The following is a 24,592-nucleotide window of genomic DNA, read 5'->3' as shown; positions in this document are numbered from 1 at the left end:
AAAGAAGTAGTTGCTTAAATTTTAACTAAGTATTCAATTTATGGATGAATTATAAAAAAGATAAATTAAATTATTAATTTGAAAAGTCTCATAACACAGCCAATTAAATAAACAATGAGATTTGAAAAACATGTTAGGTTCTACAATAAAATAATACAGTTAATAAAACTCAAGATGTTAATTTTAGAGTTTAATGATAACCAACAAAATTGATCATTATGCTAGTTGATAGCCTGTGTTCTGTATAATAATGGGTACTACATATGTGTTTATCTAATAGTTTCCCAATATGACATCCACATTTTACAACACAGTGTAAAGATGTATAGGACATTGTTATGTTTCCTCTCTGCCATCTTTGACGTGTGAAATTCTGTACCTCTCTCATTTTGCATTTTCTGTACAACCAGAACAATTTAAAAATCTTTTTATAAAAGAATTATCAGCGATTTTTGGTTTTGTTTGTTTTTGAGACACTATATAGTTCTGGCTCACCTGGGAATTTGCTATGTAGACCCTGCTGGCTTTAAACTCAGAGATCTGCTTGTCTCTACCTCTTGAGTACTGAGATGAAAGGTTTGTGTCATCCAGCTCAGCCTAGTGGACCATCTTTTTTTATTTCAAACAGTCTGGACTGGCACTTTTCAAAATGAAACTAATCCAAGGCACCTGGAAAATCTCAAATTTTCTTTTGGCAACATTAGAAAGTAAAAGTAAACCAACACATCCATTTAACAGTGGTTCACGCTTAGGTACACACAATGTAGCAGTGGTTCATGCTTAGGTACACACGATGTAACCGTGGTTCATGATTAGGTACACACAATGTAACAGTGGTTCACTCTTAGGTACAGACAATGGAACAGTGGTTCATGCTTAGGTACACACAATGTAGCAGTGGTTCACTCTTAGGTACAGACAATGGAACAGTGGTTCACCCTTAGGTACACACAATGTAACAGTGGTTCACTCTTAGGTACACACAATGTAACAGTGGTTCACTCTTAGGTACATACAGTGTAACAGTGGTCCACTCTTAGGTACACACAATGTAACAGTGGTTCATGCTTAGGTATACACAATGTAGCAGTGGTTCACTCTTAGGTACATACAGTGTAACAGTGGTCCACTCTTAGGTACACACAATGTAACAGTGGTTCATGCTTAGGTATACACAATGTAGCAGTGGTTCACTCTTAGGTACATACAGTGTAACAGTGGTCCACTCTTAGGTACACACAATGTAACAGTGGTTCATGCTTAGGTATACACAATGTAGCAGTGGTTCACTCTTAGGTACATACAGTGTAACAGTGGTTCACTCTTAGGTACAGACAATGTAACAGTGGTTCACTCTTAGGTACAGCAGTGTAGCAGTGGTTCACTCTTACATAAATACAATGATACTTTTAATTCAGAATCATATAGCAATGGTTAAGGTAGCAAGTGCACATTTTAATACAATCTTTAAAATCTGACATGTGTGTTATTATGCTTATGACACAGCTCAGTTCAGACTCATCATGTTTAGTGACTAGTAGAACCAAGTGCTGGAGATGCCTCATCGCATAGCACTGTTTTGGCTGTGATGGCATCTACTTGATATGAGTTGTAAGAGACATTATACCATGTGGGCAGGGTGTCCATTTCCATAATCCCAATACTCAGGAGGCTGAGGCAGGAAGATGCCAAGTTCCAGGGGTTATACAGTTATTTCAAAGGCAGCCTAAGGCAATGAGATCATGTCTAAAAATAAAAATAAGTAAAGTGGCTGGAATATATTTTAGAAAGAGAGCAATTACCTAGTTCTAAGACCATGAGACTAATAATCTCCATTACAAACAAACAAACTTGAGAACTCTCTGTCTGTATTACTTTGTGTGGATATTTACCATGCAAGACTATTAGTGCATATAGTATAGAGTAGCAGTTCTAAACTTGTGGGTCATGGCCTTTTGGAGGCTGAACCACCCATTCACAGGGGTCACCTTGGACCATCAGGAAACACAGATATTTACATTATGATCAATGAAAGTAGCAAAATTACAGTTATGACATATCAATGAAGATAACTTTATGGATGGGGGTCACCGCAGCATGAGGAACTATATTAAATGATTGCAGCACTAAGAAGGTTGAGAAGTAATATTTCAATTGAAAATTTAAGTGGAAGTCAGGCAATTGTGGTACACATGTTTAATACCAGCAATCAGGAAGCAGAGGCAGATGGATCTCCTGGTTCAAGACCAGCCTGGTCTACATAATAAGTTACAGGAGAGCCAGGGCTACATAAGGAAACCCTGTTTCAAAAAATAATAATAATAATAAATAAGTGGAAGATTCCTCACAACCACATGGTTGACTCGTAAGGGAGCTTCAGTTGACTGCAGTCATAATAATGTCACAAGAATGGGTACTTCATGCAGTCATGTGACGTGGGATTTCTTCCTGTGAGAAAAGCCTCGTGGGTATGAAGTCTATGTAACAATATTGTAATACTGCTCAGCAGTTACTAGTTCATAGTGAATGCCCTGTCTTGTACCAGTTTAGAATAGAAGAAATATAGTTACCTGGGCTTTTTATTCAAGCACAGTGACAACGGCCTGAGAGGAAAATGGCCTTATGTTACCTCCTTATGAGGACTCACTCAATTCAGATGTCTTCAATTTTTAACAAGTTAAACCACCCCAGTGTAGAGCTTCGTTTAGTCTCCTAACTGTCATGTCTTTAAGGGATGTGGAAGAATATTTAAACTTCGTTTTAAAAAGTGAAAGTTAACACACTAAGGAACAGACTTGTCTGGGTCATAAAACCATCAATGGTGACATCCTGGAAAAGGTTGAATTTCTTAGAAGTAACCTCAGCTGAACTTGGTTTGATTTAAAATTGGGGCTCAGTAATGGGATAGTTCTGCATAAAATCTGCAAGGCTGTAATGTGTGACTGATTGCACTAGGTGACTAAGTAGGCAGTGGCTTTCACAGCATGGTGATTTGATGACAAGACTGAGCCATCGAAATGCCAGTCACTACACCCCAGCTTCAGACTGCTAAACAGGGGACGATAAATGACATTATGACCACTGCATGCTATCCAACATTCTCATGTGCTTCTTATAAGTAAGTGCAAACTTTATTTTTCTATGAAATGCTACACAGATGCAAGGTCTACTAGTCTGTTCCCTTTGGTGAGTTTTGTAAGCCTGTTGAAGGTTGTGGCTCTGGGATTCTCTGTGATCTTAAGCCCAGGGCTTAAGAATTTTCCTGTGCTTACCGTGAGATGTGAGACCCCGTTTAGATCATATTTTAAACCATTCATGACTTCCTCATCTGTTTTCAATTTCCTCGCTCACTGTCTCTAATCTTTCCCTAAAATTAGCCCACTATTTGCTTGCAGTTAATCCTACTGCCCTGTGTATGCAGCTTGGAGATTTTTATTTTAATGTTGATAAATGGAATTTTACAAACAATGTTATTCAGGCTAATCTATTTTTTTTATTCTATCTACTTAATCCTCCCCCCCCCCATAGGAGCATGTGACTTTCAGTCCCCTGACCTTTTAATTTGCAATTATGATGTTCAAGATGGGCTTTTTTAATTATGTGTGCATTAGATCCTTAATCAATTTTTAATTCTTGATCATCTTCACTTATTTGAATGAGTTAAGAAAAAAATCTGTTCAATTAAGTTTGGAATAAATTGCCATGTGCATGTTAAACAGTTGACCTGTTATAGTGACTGAACTGTGGGCTCCAATATTTATGTAAAATGTTTTAATTATATTTAATTTGCTTTAAAGTCTTTCTGTCTACCTTGAAAGATTTCAGGATTTTTAGGTTTTAATAAAAATTCTCAGAAATGTAGGTATTTCCTATGGGTGCTCTTCTAAGATAGGTCAGCAAATTCTTTATCTATTTTCAACTACACAATGCCCTGGTCTATACCCTGACTTGCCAGAAGTTTTATAGTGTCTTCCCCACCTGGGAGGGTATGCTCTGCTAATGCATAGGTTTTCTGTCCAGGCCCTGTAGAAATGTCATTAACCACAGGAAAGTGTTTTAGACACCTGGATTCACCCAATTCTTCGTTTATTAGCATACTTAATGAATTCTTTCTGCTGGGTCTTCTGTGCTAAAGGCAATCTCTCTGGGTTTAGGTGAGCATTTTATCTTACTGCTCACACAGTACTTGAAAGTCAGGTGCCTCCGAGGGCTTTTGCCCAATGGTTGTATCAGGTGCACAGCTGAAAGGAACATCTGTAAGCAGCTGATATCTTCCTTGTGAGCATCCAGCCATCTCGGATGTTTGCTCATCTCTTCATTCTCTCCATCACTTGAAGTATGAAATTATCTCAAATGACTTTAGTATGTTAGAGTCTTATCTCCATGGAAACTTAAGCTATAATTAATTTGGCCATCACCTACTTCCTCATTCAGGAATTCTGTAAACATTTCTCTTTTGACTTCCTTGACCCACTCATTAGTCTGTAGTGTGCCCTTTAATCTCTGAATTTATGTCATTTCTAGAGACTCTTCTGTTGTGGGTGTCAAGCTTTGTTTCACTGTGGTCAGAGAGTATACATGGAATCATTCAGGGGTTTTGGTTTTGCTTTTGTTTTTTTTTTGTACTTACTGAGATTTGTTTAGTGCCTACTGTGTGGTCTGTTTTAAAGAATCTCCTGTGGGCTTCAGAGTAGAATGATACTTGGGTAAAGTATTCATAGATAGCTGTAGTTACATCTGTTGGAGATGTGATGCCATTTAATATGACTAGTTCTCTGTTTATTTATTTTCATCCCAATAATCTGTCTACCGGAGAAAGGGTGGAACTGAAGTCACCTACTGTGGCTGAGTAGTGTCCATCTGTGTCTTCAAGTCTAGAAGTATGCTTTTCATAAAACTGTATGTTCGAGATCTTGGTCTATATCTATTTGGGGTTGTAATATCTTCTTGGTTAATTGTTCTCTTGATTAGAACAGAGTGCCCTTTATCTCTTCTGATTAATTTGATTTAAAGTCTATTTTGTCAGTAAGATGATGGCACCTGCTTGATGCCTGGTCTCATTTCTTAGAATACTTTTCCCCCCATCCTTTCACTTGAAGATGGGTCCTTGAGGGTAAGATGGGTTTCCTGTAGTCAATAAGTAGCTTTCATTTAAACCATTTAATTAACCCATGTCTTTTAATGGGTGAATTGAAGCCACTAATATTTAATGTCATCATGGAAGGATGTGCATTTATTGATGTTATTTTTGTTGCTTGACTTTTGACGTTTGGCTGTTTGTGTTCTTAGTCCTGTTTGGCATTTCACGATTTACATTTTCATTTATTCCATTCTTTCTTGGTCATTTCCTCTCTTGCATTCCATTTTTGGCTTCCAGCAGCCTCAATAGGGCTGGTTTAGTGAACTTGAATTCTTCAGCCTGTTTATAGCATGGAGAAATTTTTATTCCTCCTTCCCTGGCAAGCAGTTATCTGACTGCAGTAGTCTGGGTTGGCACGAACGGTCTTCTACAACTTGTAGTACATTGCCCCAGTTTCTTTGTGCTTTTTTTTTTTTCGGGGGGAGGAGGGGCGAGGAGGTGAGCATACATATTAATGAGACCGGTTCCCTCAGTGAGTGCATCTGTGAGCTGAAGCTGTGTGGACAGTGAGTGCATCTGTGAGCTGAAGTGTGTCAGGACTTCGCTTCCTTCTCCACAGGCTTCAGAGGCCACTGCACGAGCAACTCCCCAGTGCTCTCGAGGCACGTGCTGGACATGGTCTGTTCTGTGGGAAGTCCCTGTGGTACCTTCAGGGGCTGGATGCGTATCAAGTGTTTAACCACTTTCAGCTTTGCATCCATCTGCGGGATATTCTTGTGAGTTTGAGGGCTGTGTGCCTTCTGTAGTCCGAGCATCTTGATCGTATCTTTCTCCCAGTATGGATGTCTCTTTGTTCTTCTTGTTCTCGTGACAATGTGCAGTTTATGAGGGTCCTGGGGGTCCCCATCATACTTTTCATGCTCTTCAGGTCTAGGCTGAAACACGTTATCTGGAATTTTTGACCTGGTAAATTTGTGAGGAATCCATTCTGTACCAATGAGAGATTCTGCACCTTTCCTCACAATCTGTAGTCTGCCTGGAGGCCTCTGAAATCCTGAGTGCAGAACCTGAGCCATAGGCGTGGTAATTCTTCTCAGTAGAAGCCCTGCCAGGAAATCAGGGAAGGGTAACACCAATGGCGATCAAAGTGGACAGCATTCCAGTCAGGGCCACATAGTGAGAACCGGCAATCGCTGTGCCCACTCTGTTCCCGAAGCCGGAAGGAGCAGAATCTTGTGTTTTTAAAGTGTCGATGAAAAAATCAGCTGTGATTCTGCTAGGTTTTTCTTTATATATGGCTTCCCTAATTTTTTTTTCTCTTGTACCTTGCATTATTCTCTCTTTGTTGAGTCTTTTCACTGTAATACACTATTGGGAATTTCTATTCTGGTTTTACTTGGTGTTTAGTGTGGTTTCTTTCTTTCTTTCTTTCTTTCTTTCTTTCTTTCTTTCTTTCTTTCTTTCTTTCTTTTTTTTTATCTATCTGTCTGAGTGTGTTCTCCTTAGGGGAAGTTTTCTTCCTGTTGAGGATCTGGTCTGTGACACTAACCTGGAATTATTCTTTGGCTACAGCTCACTAATTTGTTATTTTAATGATGTTGCAAGTTTCCTGCATATTTGTTTTGTACGTCTTTAATTTTTTTCATAGTCTTTGTTTGAATGGTCCAGTTCCTTTCTTGCTTCAGGCTGGAACTGCTGTGTTATGTAAGTTTGTTTATGTGTTATTCTTGCCACATTTCCCTTGTGTTTTCTTATCAAAATACAAATGGTAAGTTGCGAAGTGATGGACGACTTCATTCTGCATTTAGTCACTATGAAAACAAAAATAAATTAAAACCATATTATTGTCTCTTAATGGCATACTGGTAGTGAGTTTTGACAGAAAAAAGACAAAACTAGAAATATAATGGCACATTCGTATAGATTATTAAATCTAACTCTATGAAGTCATATGAATTCAATCACACAAAATAAAAAGTGAATCTGTATACTACGGTAGCTCACAAAGATTCCAATATGTAAAATGCATGAGGCATAGCTAAGATGAAAATGATTAAATATTGGATCATATTTATCCTTCTGCGATGGAAGCATGATTATCTATCAATTCTTGAACAAATATACTACTTGCAAATATTTGAGAAAGGAACTGATGTCATAGAATTCTTATAGCTATATACCAGTGACAGACAGGGAAAAAAAAAACCAAGTTGAGCAGGGGCTCTATCCTGGGTTGTTTGTTTTGGTTTCTTTCATTTTTTAGTCCTTTGGTTAAAATTAAAATTATCTTTTCTTTTTAAGTAAAGCTGTCAGTGGTATTTTGTTTTGCTTTTTATAATAATATTATCACTAACTGAGAGTGTCATCTTTCATAACCATTTACTTACTGGGTCTGAAAAACTCATTTTTCTAGATATTAATGCCTGAGTTTAAATCTAGAATCCAATTCCTTTCAAAGTATATAGAAAAAAAATTAGGTGATATAAACAATGTGAATATTTTAATGTCCATGAAGTTGGTAAAGATGTCAAGTTCAGATACTGTCTCAGCAATTTTGTAGTCCGAGTAATCCTAGATAAGTATGCAGCAGAGGCTCTGATGCAGTTAAAACAAAACCAGACCTCTCTGTCCTGCCCAGTGACAGACAGCACTGCTAGGTCTCTGTGGTTGCTACCTTGGCTGGATGCAATCACTGTGAGTCTGTGAGGCCATTTTCAGAGGTTTCAGTGAGGACATGCTTAGCAGAATCCAGAGAAGAGGTGCCTAATCTGCATAAAAGGTGGAAAAGGAGAAAGTCTGAGGCTTGCTCAAATTCTCCTCTTCCTACTTCCTGCTCCTCTGTGATGGGAAGAGGTGAGGGAGGACAGGCTCCAGCCATCCTGGAGCCCTCTGGGGCCAAGCCTTCCTCATCTTAGTAGATGCTATATTTTAGGTATTTTGTCCTAGTGAGGAGAAAGTGGTAAAGATGTCAAGTTCAGATATTATCTCAGCACTTTCATACTGATGAAAGCTATTTTATATCGAAGACTTTTGCTCCTCACATCTAATGTGCTTATTATTGAACCAGGAAGTTTTAATGTGAGTGTGATGTTTTTGCTTGGTTTTTGTAAATTAAGATACAGGCAATTTGCAAGAAATTAAAGGTAATTATATTTTAAAAAGTTAGATTTGTATGTATGAAGTTTGAATTATATGTGGTATACATAAAGTTTGAATAATGGAACATAAAACTCAAACATTTCTTTGTGCTTTCTCTTCAAAAAATTAGTTGTGACGGTATAGGACTGTAAATGCTACAAAGGCACATATAAACATCCTTAAGTACAGATTTGTCACTTATCTGCCATTATAAAACATTTTAAAACAATTTCTTCATCTTAGAAAAATGGGATTATATCCAAGTCTTTGGGTGGACATAATAAAGTAAAATTAAATTTATAAACAAAGTATTTTCTTTTTTTAACTAGATATTTTCCCTATTTACATTTCAAATGTTATCCCATAAAAAGTTAATTATAAATATTGACAGTTCTTATAACTCAAATATGTTACATGCAATTATATATAAGCTCCAAATCACATCTATAGCTTTAAACATTTGTTATGCTACACATGTATAAAATATACCCTTACAATTTTTATCTATAGTAGAAATGTATAGAGGGGCAACTATGGGCAAGTCTGATAAAATTAGGCTAGTTCTGCTGCGCTAATGAATGGGAATGGTAGCATCCATCCAGTTTCCATGGAGACCGAGAAGCACACCTGTAACACACAGAAGAGCAAAGATATTAGATGTACTAAAGCCACTTAATATTTTCCCAGGGTTGCTTATATACTCAATATATGCATATCTATTACACTAGGTAAAATATACCTTATGAAGAAATTTTTACTTCTCTCAGAACAATCTCGGACCTGGACTGGGGCTTTGCAGCAGAGTGTTTGACTAGCATTCAGATTTAGGTTGGACCAAGAAATGTAATCATGCTTATTCCATCTATGACAACAGAAGAGCAGCGCATACCCCGGGGATGCTTAACAGCCATTGTGGGACTTCTTAGGAGCACTAGAGAGTGTCTACTAGAATTTCAGGAAGCTAACAACAATAATAACAACAACAACAACAACAACAACAAAAGAACCATTAGATTCTAAAGAGCATGTTTAAAAAGCCAGTGTTTCTGTTGCTGTGATAAAACACCATGACCATGACAATGTGTAGAATGAAGAGTTTATATGGCCTTTTGGTTCCAGATGGTGAGGGTTCATGATGGGATAGTGAAGGCATGGCAGCTGAAGCAACAAGCTGAGAGCTCACAACCTGAACCTCAAGCACAAAGCAAAGAATGTACTAGAAATGCATGAGGCTTTGGAATCTCAAAGCCCCCAGTGACATACTTCCTCCATCAAGGCCAGGCCTCCTAAACCTACCTGCAAAGCATCAACAATTGGAGACCCAAGTGTTCAATATGAGGGTATCTAAACTACTACAGTCAGAGCATTAAAGTCAGGAGCATTAAAGTCGAAGAGTTATGACGATTATCAAAATGGGGAGCAGCTGAAAGATTGTTCTGTGAATTTATGAAGACACAGCTCTTTGTGACAGTCATTGTCAACCGTCAGTCTGACGTACATGTGACTTGTCATTGTTTGGTTTCATCACTTGTGGACAAAGACTATTGCCATTCTGTAAGCATGGGTTTATACAGGAGGAGTGTCTGCAGCTGTGTGTATAGCTCCCTACACTTGAGTGGGAGAGGTCTGCCATTGCTATGGCTGCTCACTTTTCAAGTCCTTGTTATTTTCTAAGACTATATGATGCTTGCTGCCACTGGCAGAAATTGAGACAGGAAAACACAGAGAATATAAATGGAGAGAGAAGAAATAGAGACAGAGAGGGTGCCCTCATAGGAAAGATGAATTAATTACTGAAATACTGGACAGAAACAAGAGAGGGCGCACTTCTTTTGGCTCAGGGTTTTAGGGACTTTACATTTATTAGTCATGGAAGGTATGACCTCCCTGCTCCCGGGAGCATGTGAAGGTGCAGCCCTTCATATCACAGAGGGTCTAATAGAACTGGGGACTGAATTGTGATTAGCCTTTGCCAGCCAGGCCACAGCTCACCTCTTAAAAGTTCTACAGCCTCCCAAAGTAGGAAAACTAGTGCAGGGACAAGCAAACATGAGCCCATGGGGGGCATTTCATACTCAAATCATAACAAGTTGTGCCCATTTGTGTGAGTACAGACCTGAAGCCTTCACATCACACTATATACCCTAAAGGGAATGTCTGCAGGTTCCCTTCAACCCACACCTGAATACATCATAATGTGACATTAACCCAAAGAAAAGGACTCCAGTAGTAAGCATTCTAGAATCTATGCAGGTTTCATTTGTGTATATAACTTCAAAATGCCATGCTGTATTATACAGCACTTCAAAATTATGCAATTAATATCTCCCTATAAATGATTTTGACTAAAACCTTTTAATTGATGACATGTATAGGTATTTCAAACTACATTGGAAAAAATTAGAATGCACTGTGGTAAAGTCTTTAAAAATAAACACATTTGACAGAACGAATCAAATCAATTATTTAAATTTAGTTTTGAAATAAGACATAGACGTTTTAGGTGAAGATATATAGGCATATACATATATATATATATATATACATATATATATACATATATGTATGTATATATGTGTATATATGTATAAACACATCTATACATATATACACATATGTATGTATATAGATTCATATGTGTATATATATATATGTGTGTGTGTGTGTGTGTGTGTGTGCGTGTTTGTGTGTTTAAGTACATATATATGTATATGTATATGTATATGTATACGTATATGTATATGTATGTATCTCCTTAAGTTGAAAGTAACTCAGGACCATACCATGGTAGAGAAAGCAATGGGGTGGTTTGGATATATCTGCCAGCTGTTACATCTGTACAGAGTTCTTAGGTGACAGTTGGGGAAGCAAACATGAAAACCATCAGAACTGCCCCAGAAGGCAGAACCTTCCTTGTGATCAAATAGCCCCATATCCTGTGGAACAATAACAATCAGAATTGTGTTCACATTGCAGGGCTTCAAACGTTAGCCTAATTGACACATTTGCTGAAGTGCATATGATGGACATGAGGCAAAACCACTGATAATATAAGCGAAGTAATAGCATAGGTCAGCTGTGTCAGTAATCTGAGCACTATTCATAGTACCTACTGTGTGCTAGGCACTGACAGATGTAACTCGGGTACACGGTGCCATTCACAGTACCCACTGTGTACCAGGCATTGACAATGCTATAATCTGAGCACAACGTGCCACTCATGGTACCCACTGTGTGTCAGGCACTGAGGTAGATGTATAGGAATACTGAGGTAAGATTTTTAACTTGCCTGTTTTCTAGACTAATAAGCCCCAAAGGGGAAGCACATACATAATCACATACACTCTGTGGTGGGAAATAGAATAATAGAGAGACGGTGGTGCTTTGAGGCTTGCTGTTGTTCCTGAGAGCTAAGGGTGAGGGTATGACCCAGGAAAGGCTTCTTGGAGGAAAGAGTAGCTAAGCTGATGGGTGATGCCAAGGACAACATGCTAATGTGCATGAAGGCACTGATGTCTTTGTTCAAGGACAGGTATAAACCTGAATCCCACTTGCAGCCTGCTGCTCTCCACCTGGGATGGAGCATAGATGTGACTGGGATGCATAAATTTCAGCCTGCATTTGACTCAAAACGAGTTTCGGCAGCGAAATTGCTAGTGATGGCAGTCATCAGTTTGTTCTAAATTTCTCTTAATTCCTTACCTCAAACTTTTCATATGTATTATAGAAATGTGAACCAGAATCATGTAGAGAGATGTAACTCACACTGAAGGCACTGTGCTGAACTTGGCTTTGAAAATGCATTCAGAAAACAAAATATTTAGTTACAAGCAAGTCAATAGAACATAGTGAGAACATTATTATTAAAGTTATAAGGAACTTGTTGCTTTTGATTTAATTTCAAATACTTTTTCACCATATTCTTTATATGTAGCAAACATTTTCAGTATTATATTGAACACAATATAAACAGATAAATTATTTATTTTATTTTTCCATTAGGTATTTTCTTTATTTACATTTCCAGTGCTATCCCAAAACAGATAAATTATAAAATCAAGTTTAATTTCCTTTTTATTTTAGTGGAGTCCAGTGATAGTAGATAGGAAAAAATCGAGATCAGATATACATATACACATACACATACACACACACACACACACACACACACACACACACACACACATACATGGTAAGGAGATGGCTCAGCAATTATGAGGACTTGGGAACTCATAAGGACCAGACTTTGGAGGCCAGCATCTGTGTCACAATCTTGGCATTCCACCAATACCTGTATTGCCAGCTTTGATGGGTAATCACAGGGGCTTGCTGGCTTTCAGTCTAATGCAGAAAACACAAGCCTTGGGTACAAAGAGAGGTACCACCTCAAAGGGATATACAGAGAGTAGTAAAGGTGGACACCCCACACTCTTGTATGCCCCTACAAACACCCATAGGCATGTGCATCCAGGCATATATGCCCCCCCCCCACATACACACACACAAACACACATTGCACTCATGCTCTCAGACACACACATAGGCATATGTGCCCACACACACATACACACACACAAACACACATAACACACATGCTATCTCTCAGACATGCACTTGCATGCACACAACACACACACAAATATTAAACAGTAAATTTGAAACAATTCTGATGTGATTTGTAGTTAAACATGCAATATTTGAAATAGTACAGTTTATAAAGGCTGGGAATGATAAAGCCTATCTACACATTTATACTAATTTGATCATCTTTCTTTACGCCCCTGGTATTCTTGAGACAATCTGTGTCTAGACTTGGCAACTTTATTGCTTGCTATTTTTATGAGTTTGACAAGTCTTCTATTCTTATTCAGTCATTTCTCTGGGGACTGTATTGGTAAAATGATGGTCTTTCTCTATTCCATAGATCACTGTCTTGGGTTTGCCAAGCAAGTTTTGACTAAATGGATGTTATCTGCTACAATATAAGAATATTTCAGTTACATATGAGTTTGGTTTTTTTTTTTTCTAAAATGACTGTCTTGAATCATATTGAGATGGGAAACAATACTTTATTGTTTCATTTCTTCGTGGTCTACTTTGTTCTGAACAAGTGCAAGACATCTTGAAGATATCTGGGGTCTAGCAATAAGGGTGGGAAACAGAATTCTGTAGAGGATAGCATAGGCTACATTCTGCTAGAAACAAATCAGAAATTCTCTCTTAGAACATGTGGGCATCTTTCAGAGCAGGTCACCCAGTTGAGCAATTTCAAGTAATATTTCCATCACTGAGAACAAACATTGTACATTTCTCAGGTTTTTAAAAGAGTAACAAATATATCTAGTGCAAAATAGCTAAATATTAGAGACCCCCTCCTTAGTTCTACACTGAGTTCGGTTTAGTCATATCAGAGCATGCTCAAAACCCAGACCCTGAGTTGAACCCAAGATAATCCATTCTGTCAGAAAGGCTCTATGTAGGTAGATGCTCCTGACTTTGAGTCTTCATCACCTAATTTCATGTGCTTGAGACTCGTAAACATTGCCTCCCTCGGTCAAGTGTGTGGTAGGTGTTGGATGGCAGAAATGGAGCACAAACAATCAAGGTCTGAACACTGAATTCTAAACAAATAACCAAACCTAGATAGGCCCACATAATGTTAGGTCTTCATTGTCTGTTTCCACTGCTGCTCAGGGAGCACTCACTATCACAGGTCTAATCATACCTGTCAGCGCCACAGTTTCCGAACCCCTTCAGTAGAATTTTTCATCTCCATGGTTACTATTTAAGACACCTGAATGTTGCATAAGGGAGAGGCAAGGCTCTACATAGAATCACTAGAACTCAAGAGAGTTACAAGGTTTCTTAAAAGATATTGTGGATAGAAGGCTTTGCTTCCCATGTTCAAAGGAACTGTTTCCTCTATCTTGGTTAAATCCTTGTTTCCATATTTTACAAGGCATGAAGAAGAGCTGAAGTACCTACCAGTAGTGAAGGTTGTGTCCTTGTCTGTGTGTAACTGGATCGAATGAGTTCTAAGGATTGACATCATAATCACAGCATATTACTAACTTCATCACTATCCTTTCACATCTGCATGGATGCGAATCCAGATCTGAACATTAATTACAGGATTCAAGATTAGACTGCTCTAAAAAGGGTCACCATATATAAGAATAATAGTGCTGTATATGCAGGACCTTTTAGAGAAGGGGAATTGGAACGCTGGACTTAAAGTGAGTTGTACCTCAAGTGATTGTAAAGAAAGCAATTTTCTTATGACAAAATTTACGCAATTGATTTAAGTTAATTGGCTTTATTTTTCTTCAGAACCTTACTTTCAGAAATTAAGACTTTGGTCAGTTAAACACAACTTCATCGCTTATTACTGTTCTCTAGGGAAGTTTCTTGACTTCTGAAGTGATTCACAGCTAGACCTTCAATTCTGATAGGGTTTACAAGGACATCCACTTATGTCAATGAACAGCTTGCAAGTCCTGTGACACAAGAACTACTATGGCATACCTTTTTGTTTATAATAATATTTTAGCTCCTGCCTTAGATTCCTTTCCTGTTACTGTGATTAAACAAAAACAAAAAACAAAAAAAAACTGAAAAAAGCAACTTAAGGGAGAAAAGACTTATTTTATTTTGTTCAAAGTTTAAGGTACAGCCAGTTCATCATGGCTGGAAAGTCAAGGTGGCAGAATTGAAGCAACTGGTCACATGACAAGGCGGTCAGAGGTATTGAGCAGTGAATGCATGCTGCTCCACAGCTCCCTCTCTCTACTCACACCTCCAGATCCCACCTAGGGAATGGTGCCACCCACAGTGGGCCAGTGTTCCCACCTCAGTCGGCACAATCAAGATAATCGTCCTCGGGCATGGGAAAAGAAAACGCCTTCCAGGTGTTTCTAAATTCTCTCAAGTTGAGCAACTCTCCAGCTCTTATAATGTACATGTTCTTCTATTGATAAATGATGATATTAATGGAATATGATTATTGTTTATAAATTTTAAATTAGGGGAAATTATGTATTAATAAATACAGCTAATTAATATATAATACAAGAAAGTATGTTTCTCAAGAGATCTTCTAAGTTATAAAGTGATGTTTATCAATATATTAAACATTTTTCATCATCAGCATGTTGTCCCTTTATAAAATGTTTGGAAACAGGCACGAGAATTACACAAAGCTAATGCTTCACACTGTTTCCTCCTCTCACTTTCAGTCATGATTTCATTGGAGAATTCACAACAAGCTATCGGGAGCTCGCAAGAGGGCAGTCACAATTCAACGTCTATGAGGTAAAAAGCAACGACCTTTGCTACTGACCTCCCACATCAGGCAGTGCATGACCTACCCTGTTATCAAAGTAACATTGCCAAAGGGCAAGAGCATGCAAGCGTGCATGTGCATGGGAACGTATATACATGAGTACCTTTATAATCTTTAAATTTGGACTGACCTATCCCTTTAATTAATATTAGTTTACTTCTCTCTTTAATCAAATGGTTGGGGTTTTTTTTTGAAGATTTATTTATTTATTTATTTATTTATTTATTTATTTATTTATTGTAAGTACACTGTAGCTGTCTTCTGTTACGGGTGATTGTGAGCCACCATGTGGTTGCTGGGATTTGAACTCCGGACCTTTGGAAGAGCAGTCGGGTGCTCTTACCGCCTGAGCCATCTCACCAGCCCCTCAAATGGTTGTTTTAGATGGTCTATCATTAAGCGAAGATATTTTTGGAGAGCAGATAAAATTCTGAGTGAATATGCATGGTTGAGGGGCAGCAAAGCCTTCCTCTGGTCCCAGTGCAAATGCTGACAGTGTTTGTAGAGACTTTCAACACAGCATCCTTCTCTAAGGACTATAAGCCCGAGACTGCTCCTCACAGCTAACCCACTGAGGTTAGCTGCACCAGCCCCCTTGTTCAGTTTATACCATGAGCCCGACTCCTTGATTCTGATGTGTAAAATAAATATGCTCATCTCTCTCTCTCTCTCTCTCTCTCTCTCTCTCTCTCTCTCTCTCTCTCTCTCTCATGTACATACATGTGCACAGTTGGTGTCCTCCCTCAGACCAAGAACCACCCACCTCTTCCCAGTCTTTCTGCATGAATGGCTATGTGTCCGTCCTTTCTTCATTCCCTTATTCCCCCATTAGGTTAATGCCCGAACCACCGCAGTGCCACAGGCAATTGGATCAGTTTTATTCTTGCTCTAAAGTTACATGATCTACTTATTAAGATTTGCCTAGGAAGCTTTTTTTCCATTTTATTTTATTTATTTTTAATTTATATTTAAGTGTATGTTTGTGTGAGTGTGTGTGTGTGTGTGTGTGTGTGTGTGTGTGTGTGTACCTTCAGGGGCCACAAAAGGATGTCAGATCCTTGGAAATTGTGGTTATGGGTGGTTGCAAACAGCCTGATGTGGATGGTTGGAACAGAATCTATGTCCTCTAGGATAGCAGCAATGATCTTAACTGTTAAGCCATCTCCCCGTCCCTGGGAAAGTTTTGTTTTTCCATTTTTGAAGTTAAAATACAACTAACATTATTTTTCCCTTTCTGTTTTCTCCCTCCAACCCCTCCCATATGCCCTCACCTTTGCTTTCTCCCAAATGTGTAACCTCTAGCTTCTTTTTCTTTAATATTTGATGTGTGTGTGTTCTTGAATGTAAAATATAGTCTTTACAATCTGTATAATGTTACTTTTATGCATATATCTTCAGAGCTAACTCTTTGGTATAGAATAACCAATTGGTATGCCCTTCTCTGGGGAAGGCTGTTTCTCCTGCTCTCTGCCTTCCCTAGCTGCCTGCGGGTTTTTCTGAAGAGTTGAGTCTATGGTAGATGCCCGCACTTGTGTTAGCATGTCTGCTCATGTAGTCCCTGTTCAGGTCTTGGGAAATGTTTGTTTATTTTATATACAAGTCCTAAGCCATTGCACTTCAGTTGCAATGCTCTGTTTACTGATCCACCTCTAATAAACAAATTACTAATTAGAGAAATAAAACTATTCACTTTTCTACTATTAGCATAAGTAAGTTATGGCCTGCATAGCGTGTCTCAGCACATTCACTTTTCTTTTGGTAGAGACCGAAAGGATAGTCAGGGCACTATACAGTCGGTAACAAAATCCAGATTTACAACACATACTGAAGTCACATCTGCCCTCAGCCACCAAATCTGGGATTAGCACTGTTGATCCTTGATCATGATTATCTGAGTATTCTCTAAACTTTTAAGATTTTACTGCATATGAATAGCAGGAGAGTGTATCTCACTACTTAGCAGGTGGTGCACCTCTTCTCCACCAGAACACCACTAAAGCGGATTTCTTTTGAGAGTGAAGGGTTCTCTTCCCTGACCTTCTTACTGGTCTGAAATAGTTGCGTTTCTATCATAATTCATTCATTAGCTGATGAAAATATCTTCATTATTCTGCATTCCAAGGTCTTTACTGGGCTCTGCATCCCTCGGGACGCACAGAGGTGAATGAAAATCTCAGGGTGTAAGAATGCAAGACAGACACAGTGTTTGCAGTGGTCTTTAGTTCGTGCTCTAAACCGTAGTGTGCTGATTGACCTATGGAATTATAGAGGCTTAACTCAGCCCAAGAAAGATTCTAGTCACAAAGACTGAATAATAATCTTTTCTATTTAAGTCTTTTAAGAAAGATATTAAGTCTATACAGCTAATGAAAGTTGTATCAGCTAGTCTGTGCACACAGAAGTGCTTAGTCCCTCTGACCTCAAGGCTCAGGAGGAGTGATTATGCATACAACTTCTTCTGGCCCTTTCAGGGTTTTTGGTTGTTTTGTTTTGTTTTGTTTTGTTTTGTTTTTCTGCAGAGATATGCTATTTTGAGCTTCCTTAGTTGATACAATCTATTCAAATGATTAGTTTCAGCCAGTCCCCATTCTCTCTTATACATGGAAGATAGTTTTAATGGGATCCTGGGTGTGACCTATGATCAGATGACAAAGAGGCTAAATAGGGAATTTTCTATTATTAACTGTCCTGGGATAATGTTGGTGCCATTAGTTCAGTGTAAATGTTTTCTTTTTATAAAAGAAACACCGTCAATAATATCAGGCTGAAGGAAGTCAAACACAATGCATGTGTGTACAAGGAGTTTTCAGCTCTCAGCAGACATCTGAGCATGGTGGCACGCAAGAGGCTGACAGAGAAGAATCGTGAGTTCAAGTCCAACTTGTGCTCTGTAGTGAGACTGTATTTAAGAGAAACAAGTTCCATCTACAATACACACAGAGAGACATACAGACACAGACATGCGCGCGCACACACACACACATACACAGGAGAGAGGGATTAGGTAGAGAGGGTGGGTGTTGTTACTTATTGAGTGAGTCTGACAAATCAGCTCTATAAAGCATTTTTTTTTGTGTGTGTGGTCTATGGACATCTTTGTTTTTCTAGTGTGGTGATCAGTAGATGATTCTGTGTACATCGGGACACACATTGCGCAATCCAATAGTGTGGAATACTACTTTAGCTTTCTCTTGATTTCTGAGTAGAAACTTGGGCTGTTAACCCTTTCTGGTCCTTCTAGTACATGTGAATATCCATATATCCCTCTTGAGCATATGCCTACTAATAGTACGTTTTCCTTGCGAGTTGGCTTGTAATTTGTTGTTATTTCTCTGTCTTTATCTCTAGCTCTGTCTGTGTTTCTGTATCTCTGTCTCTGTCTGTCTTTGTCTCTGTCTCTGTCTCTTTCTCTTGGCAGGGTTATACTCTGTTGCCTAGGCTGACCTGGCAATCCTCCTGCCTCAGCATCCCAAGAGTTACGATTGTATTTCACCCCATCCGGCTTGAGCTTTCTGAGATTTCATTGGTTGAACATTGGTACACTGAAGTTCCAATTCACACATGGTTCTTAACATGTCTACCAAAATTCTGAAGTCAGGTATTGCTCAGATACACTCCCGAAGAGCCACATCTCATTTCTTTACAAAGTTAACCCAGTGATGTCTCAGCCTCAAACTTGGCAACAAGTTTCCCTTAAGTCTTCACATGACATAGCCAACCTTTCATGATTGTTGGTGGTCAGTCTTGTACACTGTGAATTCAGATGCTGATTTCTATACCCAGACATTTGTCCAGAGTCCAGACAATGGGTTTGGTCAAGCATCTCAATATTTTTTCCATCATCTGTGATTGATCAATAAAAAGTTGACTCTGCCTATATCTTTGAAGAGGAGATAGGATGGCTAGACTTCCAATCCCAGCTAGGAATCCCTCCCAGAAAGAAGTAAGAGAGAAGGACCTAGAGCATGAAAGTAGAGAGAAGAGTGGCCATGAGGCAAAGGATCCAGGAGGAGTCCTAGTGAGTGAGTGGCCAAGCGATTCACCTTTAGGACACATGTGGAGCACAGCAAGCCAGGACAAGACTCAGATTACAAGTAACATGGAGCCTGTGGCTGGAAAGTAGACAGCTTTGAGTGTTAGAAGAGATGAATATCTGCCCAGTCATAGTGCTTAAAGCTTGTTAATAAATCTAGTGGGTCTTTGTGTCAATTATTTGGGAGCTAGAATGAGTATAGATAAGGATTCATGCTTTAATGTCTACACATGATCTTCTGCTGATGTGAGAATTTTATGCCCTATACAGCACAGACTCAAATTACCTTTCAGAGCACACTATCAAAATTGTTAGGAAAACGGACTGCTACAGCCAGCAACATCACAGTCCTAACAGGGCAAGAACCAAGGAGTGGATCTGTAGAAACTGTTCTACTAGAAACACAAGACTAGGTGTGACTGAAAATATTCCAGACACAAATGCATGACTGAGATCCAAATGGCAGTTACGTTTGCTTTGTATTGCAGGATATAAAACTAGCCCCTTCCATGGATTGTTTAGGCTGATCCCTGAGACAGCCACAGCCTTTCCTAATTCAGTATCTCCCTATCTTCTGGTTGTTCCCCAAAATAAACAACCGGTAAATCATTTCATCTCTTTAAAAAAAAGCCAAGACAAACAAAAATATCAGTAATACTTTAAAAAAATAAGATGAGATAGAACCCCTCTGTCCTCTCCCCACCCCATCCAAAGATATTTCTAGAGCTACCAAAAACCTCACATTTATTGATTAGTTGATGTTTTAAAATGTTCCACTGGATAAAAGACATGGTGGATGGTTAGTCAGACATGGCCTCTTTCTTGTCTCCTTTAGAGGCTAGACTCTGGCAGCCTATTTGTCCTTGCTCCCCTCTTCCCTTTTGCCTGCCCTTCCTTTCTTCTTTTCTTTTCTTTTTTAATGCTTTGCCTCCACATGGCCCACTTAGGCTCCTCCCTGGGTTCCTCCTCCCCAGCCCATCCTCTTCAGCTTCCTGGGGAGTTCAGTGGGAAACAACACATGCAAAGCCTGTAGGTCACAGGGCTTCCTTCCCTGCCAGACTGTCAGTTGACCTGCCCCAGCTTGAGCATTTTAAAACCCTTTGTATCTGGAGGGATAACTCCGCAGCGAAGAGCACCTTCTGCTCTCACAGAGGATCCAAGTTAAGTTCCCAGCACCCACATCGTGCACCTCTCAACTGCTTTCAGCTCCAGCTCTACGGGTGAGCTCTGTGGGCACCAGCACACACACACACACACACACACACACACACACACACACACACACACACCTATACATAATAAAACAATTCATATTAAAACTTTTCTCTAAAGACACCTTGTATCTCAGATCTTCCCTCCCTTTTGGTTTGCACATCAACCCCATAGAGAAACTGTTTCCTCTCTCCTTTGGCAGATATCCAGGTGGTAACAGTTACCACAAACTATTTTCAACACATGTCGGGGAAATAAAGGTTTTCCCAGCTCTCAAGCTTTGGATGAGGTCAGATAAAGACAAATCAACTGCTGTTTAAAGAAGCTTTCATAGAGAGATTTTAGACAAGTCTGTTAATGCTAATTCTTTGTAAATACCCAGGGTCTGACCTGTTGGTGGCTTGTAGATAGTTGTCGGGTTTTCTCTACTACTCTCTTTGCAAAGCTCACTTTTCTGTGCTACCAAGCTGAGAACTAGGAGATTGAGAAAGGTGAAGGTGGTGCAGAGATTCAGTGTTGTGTTGTGTTGTGTTTTGTTTTGTTTCATTTTGTTTCTTAATTAAATGAATGAGCTTTGATTTTGGATTTTGGGGTTTTTGGAACAAGTCTTAGTTTTTCTAGATTAAAACAAAATAAAACAAAACAAAACAAAAAACAAAAAACCATGGTGGCCTCTTGTTCCATATTTTAAATGAGCTTCTCTAGGCCATTTCAGTGCGTGAAGTAATTAATAAATGTGATCATAGTTACACACAAAACCAGGTGTTCTCTTGATTGTCGAACCTACCTTTTGTGACCCTCATGACAAATCTTTATTTAACTTAATCACAAAATCACATTACCTGAACTAATCCCTATAATGAACATTAATCATGATGTCCTAGGGACCAAGCTATGTATGTGTGTATGTGACTGAATTTCCACTGAAGGCTGACTGGAGGCTCTTAACCCTTTCCTAAAATCTAGCGAAACACATTTCTCCTAAATTAAATGCTAGAAGGACGGTTTTAGACACATTATCGACACACAACCATTCACAATTTTGAAATCATTAATTCTTGTTTGACTTCCCATCATTCCGTGATTTCTCATATATTGCTGCTAAACACTGCATTCTCTAAATGGTTTTTGAGGGCCTGCTCCATGGCCTCCCTGAACAACAGAACACAACACTCTTCAGAGCTGTAGGACATTTCTAGAGATGGCCCACAGACCCCTGGAACCTCCGTAGATTTTGGAGGGCAATTGAGAAAGTATTCTCCCCATTAGTCTCTCTGGCCACATTAGCATAGCCTCCAAATCTGGTTACTAAGCACCCAGAAGATCAGTATACCAATCCTATACTTTTAACTTACTGTACACTGTTAATTAGACAAATATTCCTAAATACACTTTGATTTGACATATATTTTAGCCAATTTTTGTAATTGCTGATTTTTAAACCTTAGAAACCTTGATGTCATATGTATTATCTCTAAGTCTCTTCACTTATGTGCCTTAAATAACTCACTCAGACCTTAATATCACACAAAATTTTTTTTAGGGTTTTTTTTTTTTGCCATTCTGTAAATATCCACCCTTCCTAATCTTCATGTATCCATCCTTCTTTACTAACACAACTTCCATCTTTACACCTTCTAACATTTTTCTTCCTTAATGCCCTGAGACATAATAGCATTGACAGTGAATTTTCTATCAGCTGTGAGAATTTTCTCCTTAGGGGAGGGGAGACTAAGCAATGTCTATCCCTTCTTTGTAAGGTTCCAATGGCAAGCTAAAGTTCAGTTTCATTAAAGTTCATTATGAAGAGCCAATATGTTTACTAGACTTACAGAGGTTGTTGATGGGACTGTGGGTGGTCCAGAAACAGTCACACTTAACATTTTTACTCAGTATGAGAACATTTTATAGTCATATAAACGTTATATACATGCATACATACATACATACATGCATACATATATACATATATCTCTCAATATATATACATGTATATAAATATATACATATATATGTGTGTGAATGTGTATACATGTATATATACATACATATATGTGCATATATATATACATATATATATAATGTATATATGATAGCATGTTCATTTCTTCTTCTTGCTAAAGAGTATTAACACTTAACAAGCCCTGCTGTGATCTTATGAGGTCAGCACAGTTGAAGGCGTGCCACTGACAGTCATTTAACTTAGAAGTTAGGACAGTCACCCTGTATTGTTTCTTAAAAATCCCATTTTATTTGCTTTTAAGGAAGCTATAGCTTTCAAAAATATCCTTAAAATCTTCAACATGCTTGTGGTTTATATATAAATTCATTTTTATAAAAAACACATTTAAAGCCATAGACATAGGTTATTCTCATCCAAAGGGAGAGAGCGATTGTCCAATCGGAAAGCATTTCCTAGAGTAGACACAACCATTTCTTAAAGTTAATTTATACCATCAAGAAATTGGGACCATGTTGTAGAACCAGAATTGGGATAAGGATCAAGGAGAGACTGTTTTGAGTCAGAGTTGTATGATGACATATGTCATGTCCTTAAGCATTTTAATTTTAAGAACTTAAATTGTTCCAAGGAAAGATTCAGGACCTGTACCATCTCTGATTAGACAATTCTTATTTTGTTTTTAAATTTTAGTTTTACTGTGAACAAAATGAAGCTGGGCAAAATTATTGACTTTAGTTTAGATGAGCATTTACTTAAAGTCGAATTCTCACTAAGTATATGATGCTCAAAGCAAACCATAGACACATGTATGTAGACAGATACACTGCATGCATGATCATGCATAAGGCATACTTTAATAAACAAAGATTTTGAACATTATTGCTTATTGCAATTATGTTTCTAATAGTTTTTATTTGAAAGGGAACCGTTAGAGAGATTTTTAGTAAACACATTGTTAGATTGGAACAACGAAGTGAGAGAAAAAACCAAAAAGTTTGGCCACCAAGGGTCAGCCCCTCCCTGTGACATTTATTTTTCTCAGCTCCAGCCACCCCTGTGTATACTGAAGGCTTTTCTCTCACATGGTGTGTTGCTTAGATGAAGCCCAGATGGGGAAAGGCAACTTCGGATCTTTCTCTGAAAACTGCCCCGAGCATGAACCCTTTGTTGTATGAAACTGGGGGAGGAGGGGGGTACTTCCTGTCTTCTTCATTTTAATTTTGCTTCAATCTTTGGCCCCGTTGTCCTGCCACAATGTGTCCACAGGTCTGTCCCTTACCAGCCACTGGGGAGTGGACAGCAGCATGATTAACAGAAGTTTTGTTGATATGTCTCCTAACATTCACACTTTAGGTCATTTGCTGTTAACGTTTTAATAAAGGGCAAGTTATGACTTCAAGTTGTTCTCTCTTTAGCAACCTATGATTTTCCTTTCTTTTATTCCTTCATTTCCCCCCTCTTTCCCTGAGTCTTTCTTTTTTTCTTCCTTCCTTTCTTTTTCTTTTTTTTTCTTTTCTCCTTTTTTTTTTTTTTTTTTTTTTGATGGAGGGCCATGTCCCACCATCCTGGCCTCAGTCTCCCCACCCACCTGTCTCATCTTCCTCAGGTGTGTGTTACCACCATTGAGTTGAAATTTATGATTCTTTGCAAGAAATATTCATTGTTCGGGTACATTGATCTGAAAGGTCTCATTTAAATCCAGAAGGTATGTGTGTATGACAGTGAAGAGAGGCCTCAGTGGTTAAGAACACTTGTCTGGTCTTCCAGAGAAACTGAGTTTCATTCCTTGTATCCCAACTGCCTTCAACTTCAGCTTCAGACGAT

The 24,592-nt window shown here is 38.6% G+C and overlaps 1 protein-coding gene and 1 pseudogene across 4 annotated transcripts in view; one reads left to right on the top strand and one right to left on the bottom strand.

Moving 5' to 3' along the window:
- Cpne8 (copine VIII) overlaps positions 1-24,592 on the top strand; it is a 191,908-nt gene that overhangs the window by 111,886 nt on the left and 55,430 nt on the right. For all 4 annotated transcript variants that reach the window (NM_001357979.1, NM_025815.2, XM_030248705.1 and 1 more), the window contains one exon: positions 15,454-15,529. In NM_001357979.1, the coding sequence (NP_001344908.1) occupies positions 15,454-15,529 (76 nt within the window). The remainder of the gene's footprint in view (positions 1-15,453; positions 15,530-24,592) is intronic.
- Gm6746 (predicted pseudogene 6746) lies at positions 5,580-6,311 on the bottom strand (annotated as a pseudogene).

Source organism: Mus musculus, chromosome 15, assembly GCF_000001635.26.
Source record: "Mus musculus strain C57BL/6J chromosome 15, GRCm38.p6 C57BL/6J".
NCBI lineage: Eukaryota > Metazoa > Chordata > Mammalia > Rodentia > Muridae > Mus > Mus musculus.
This window is presented reverse-complemented; position numbering and strand designations above follow the sequence as displayed.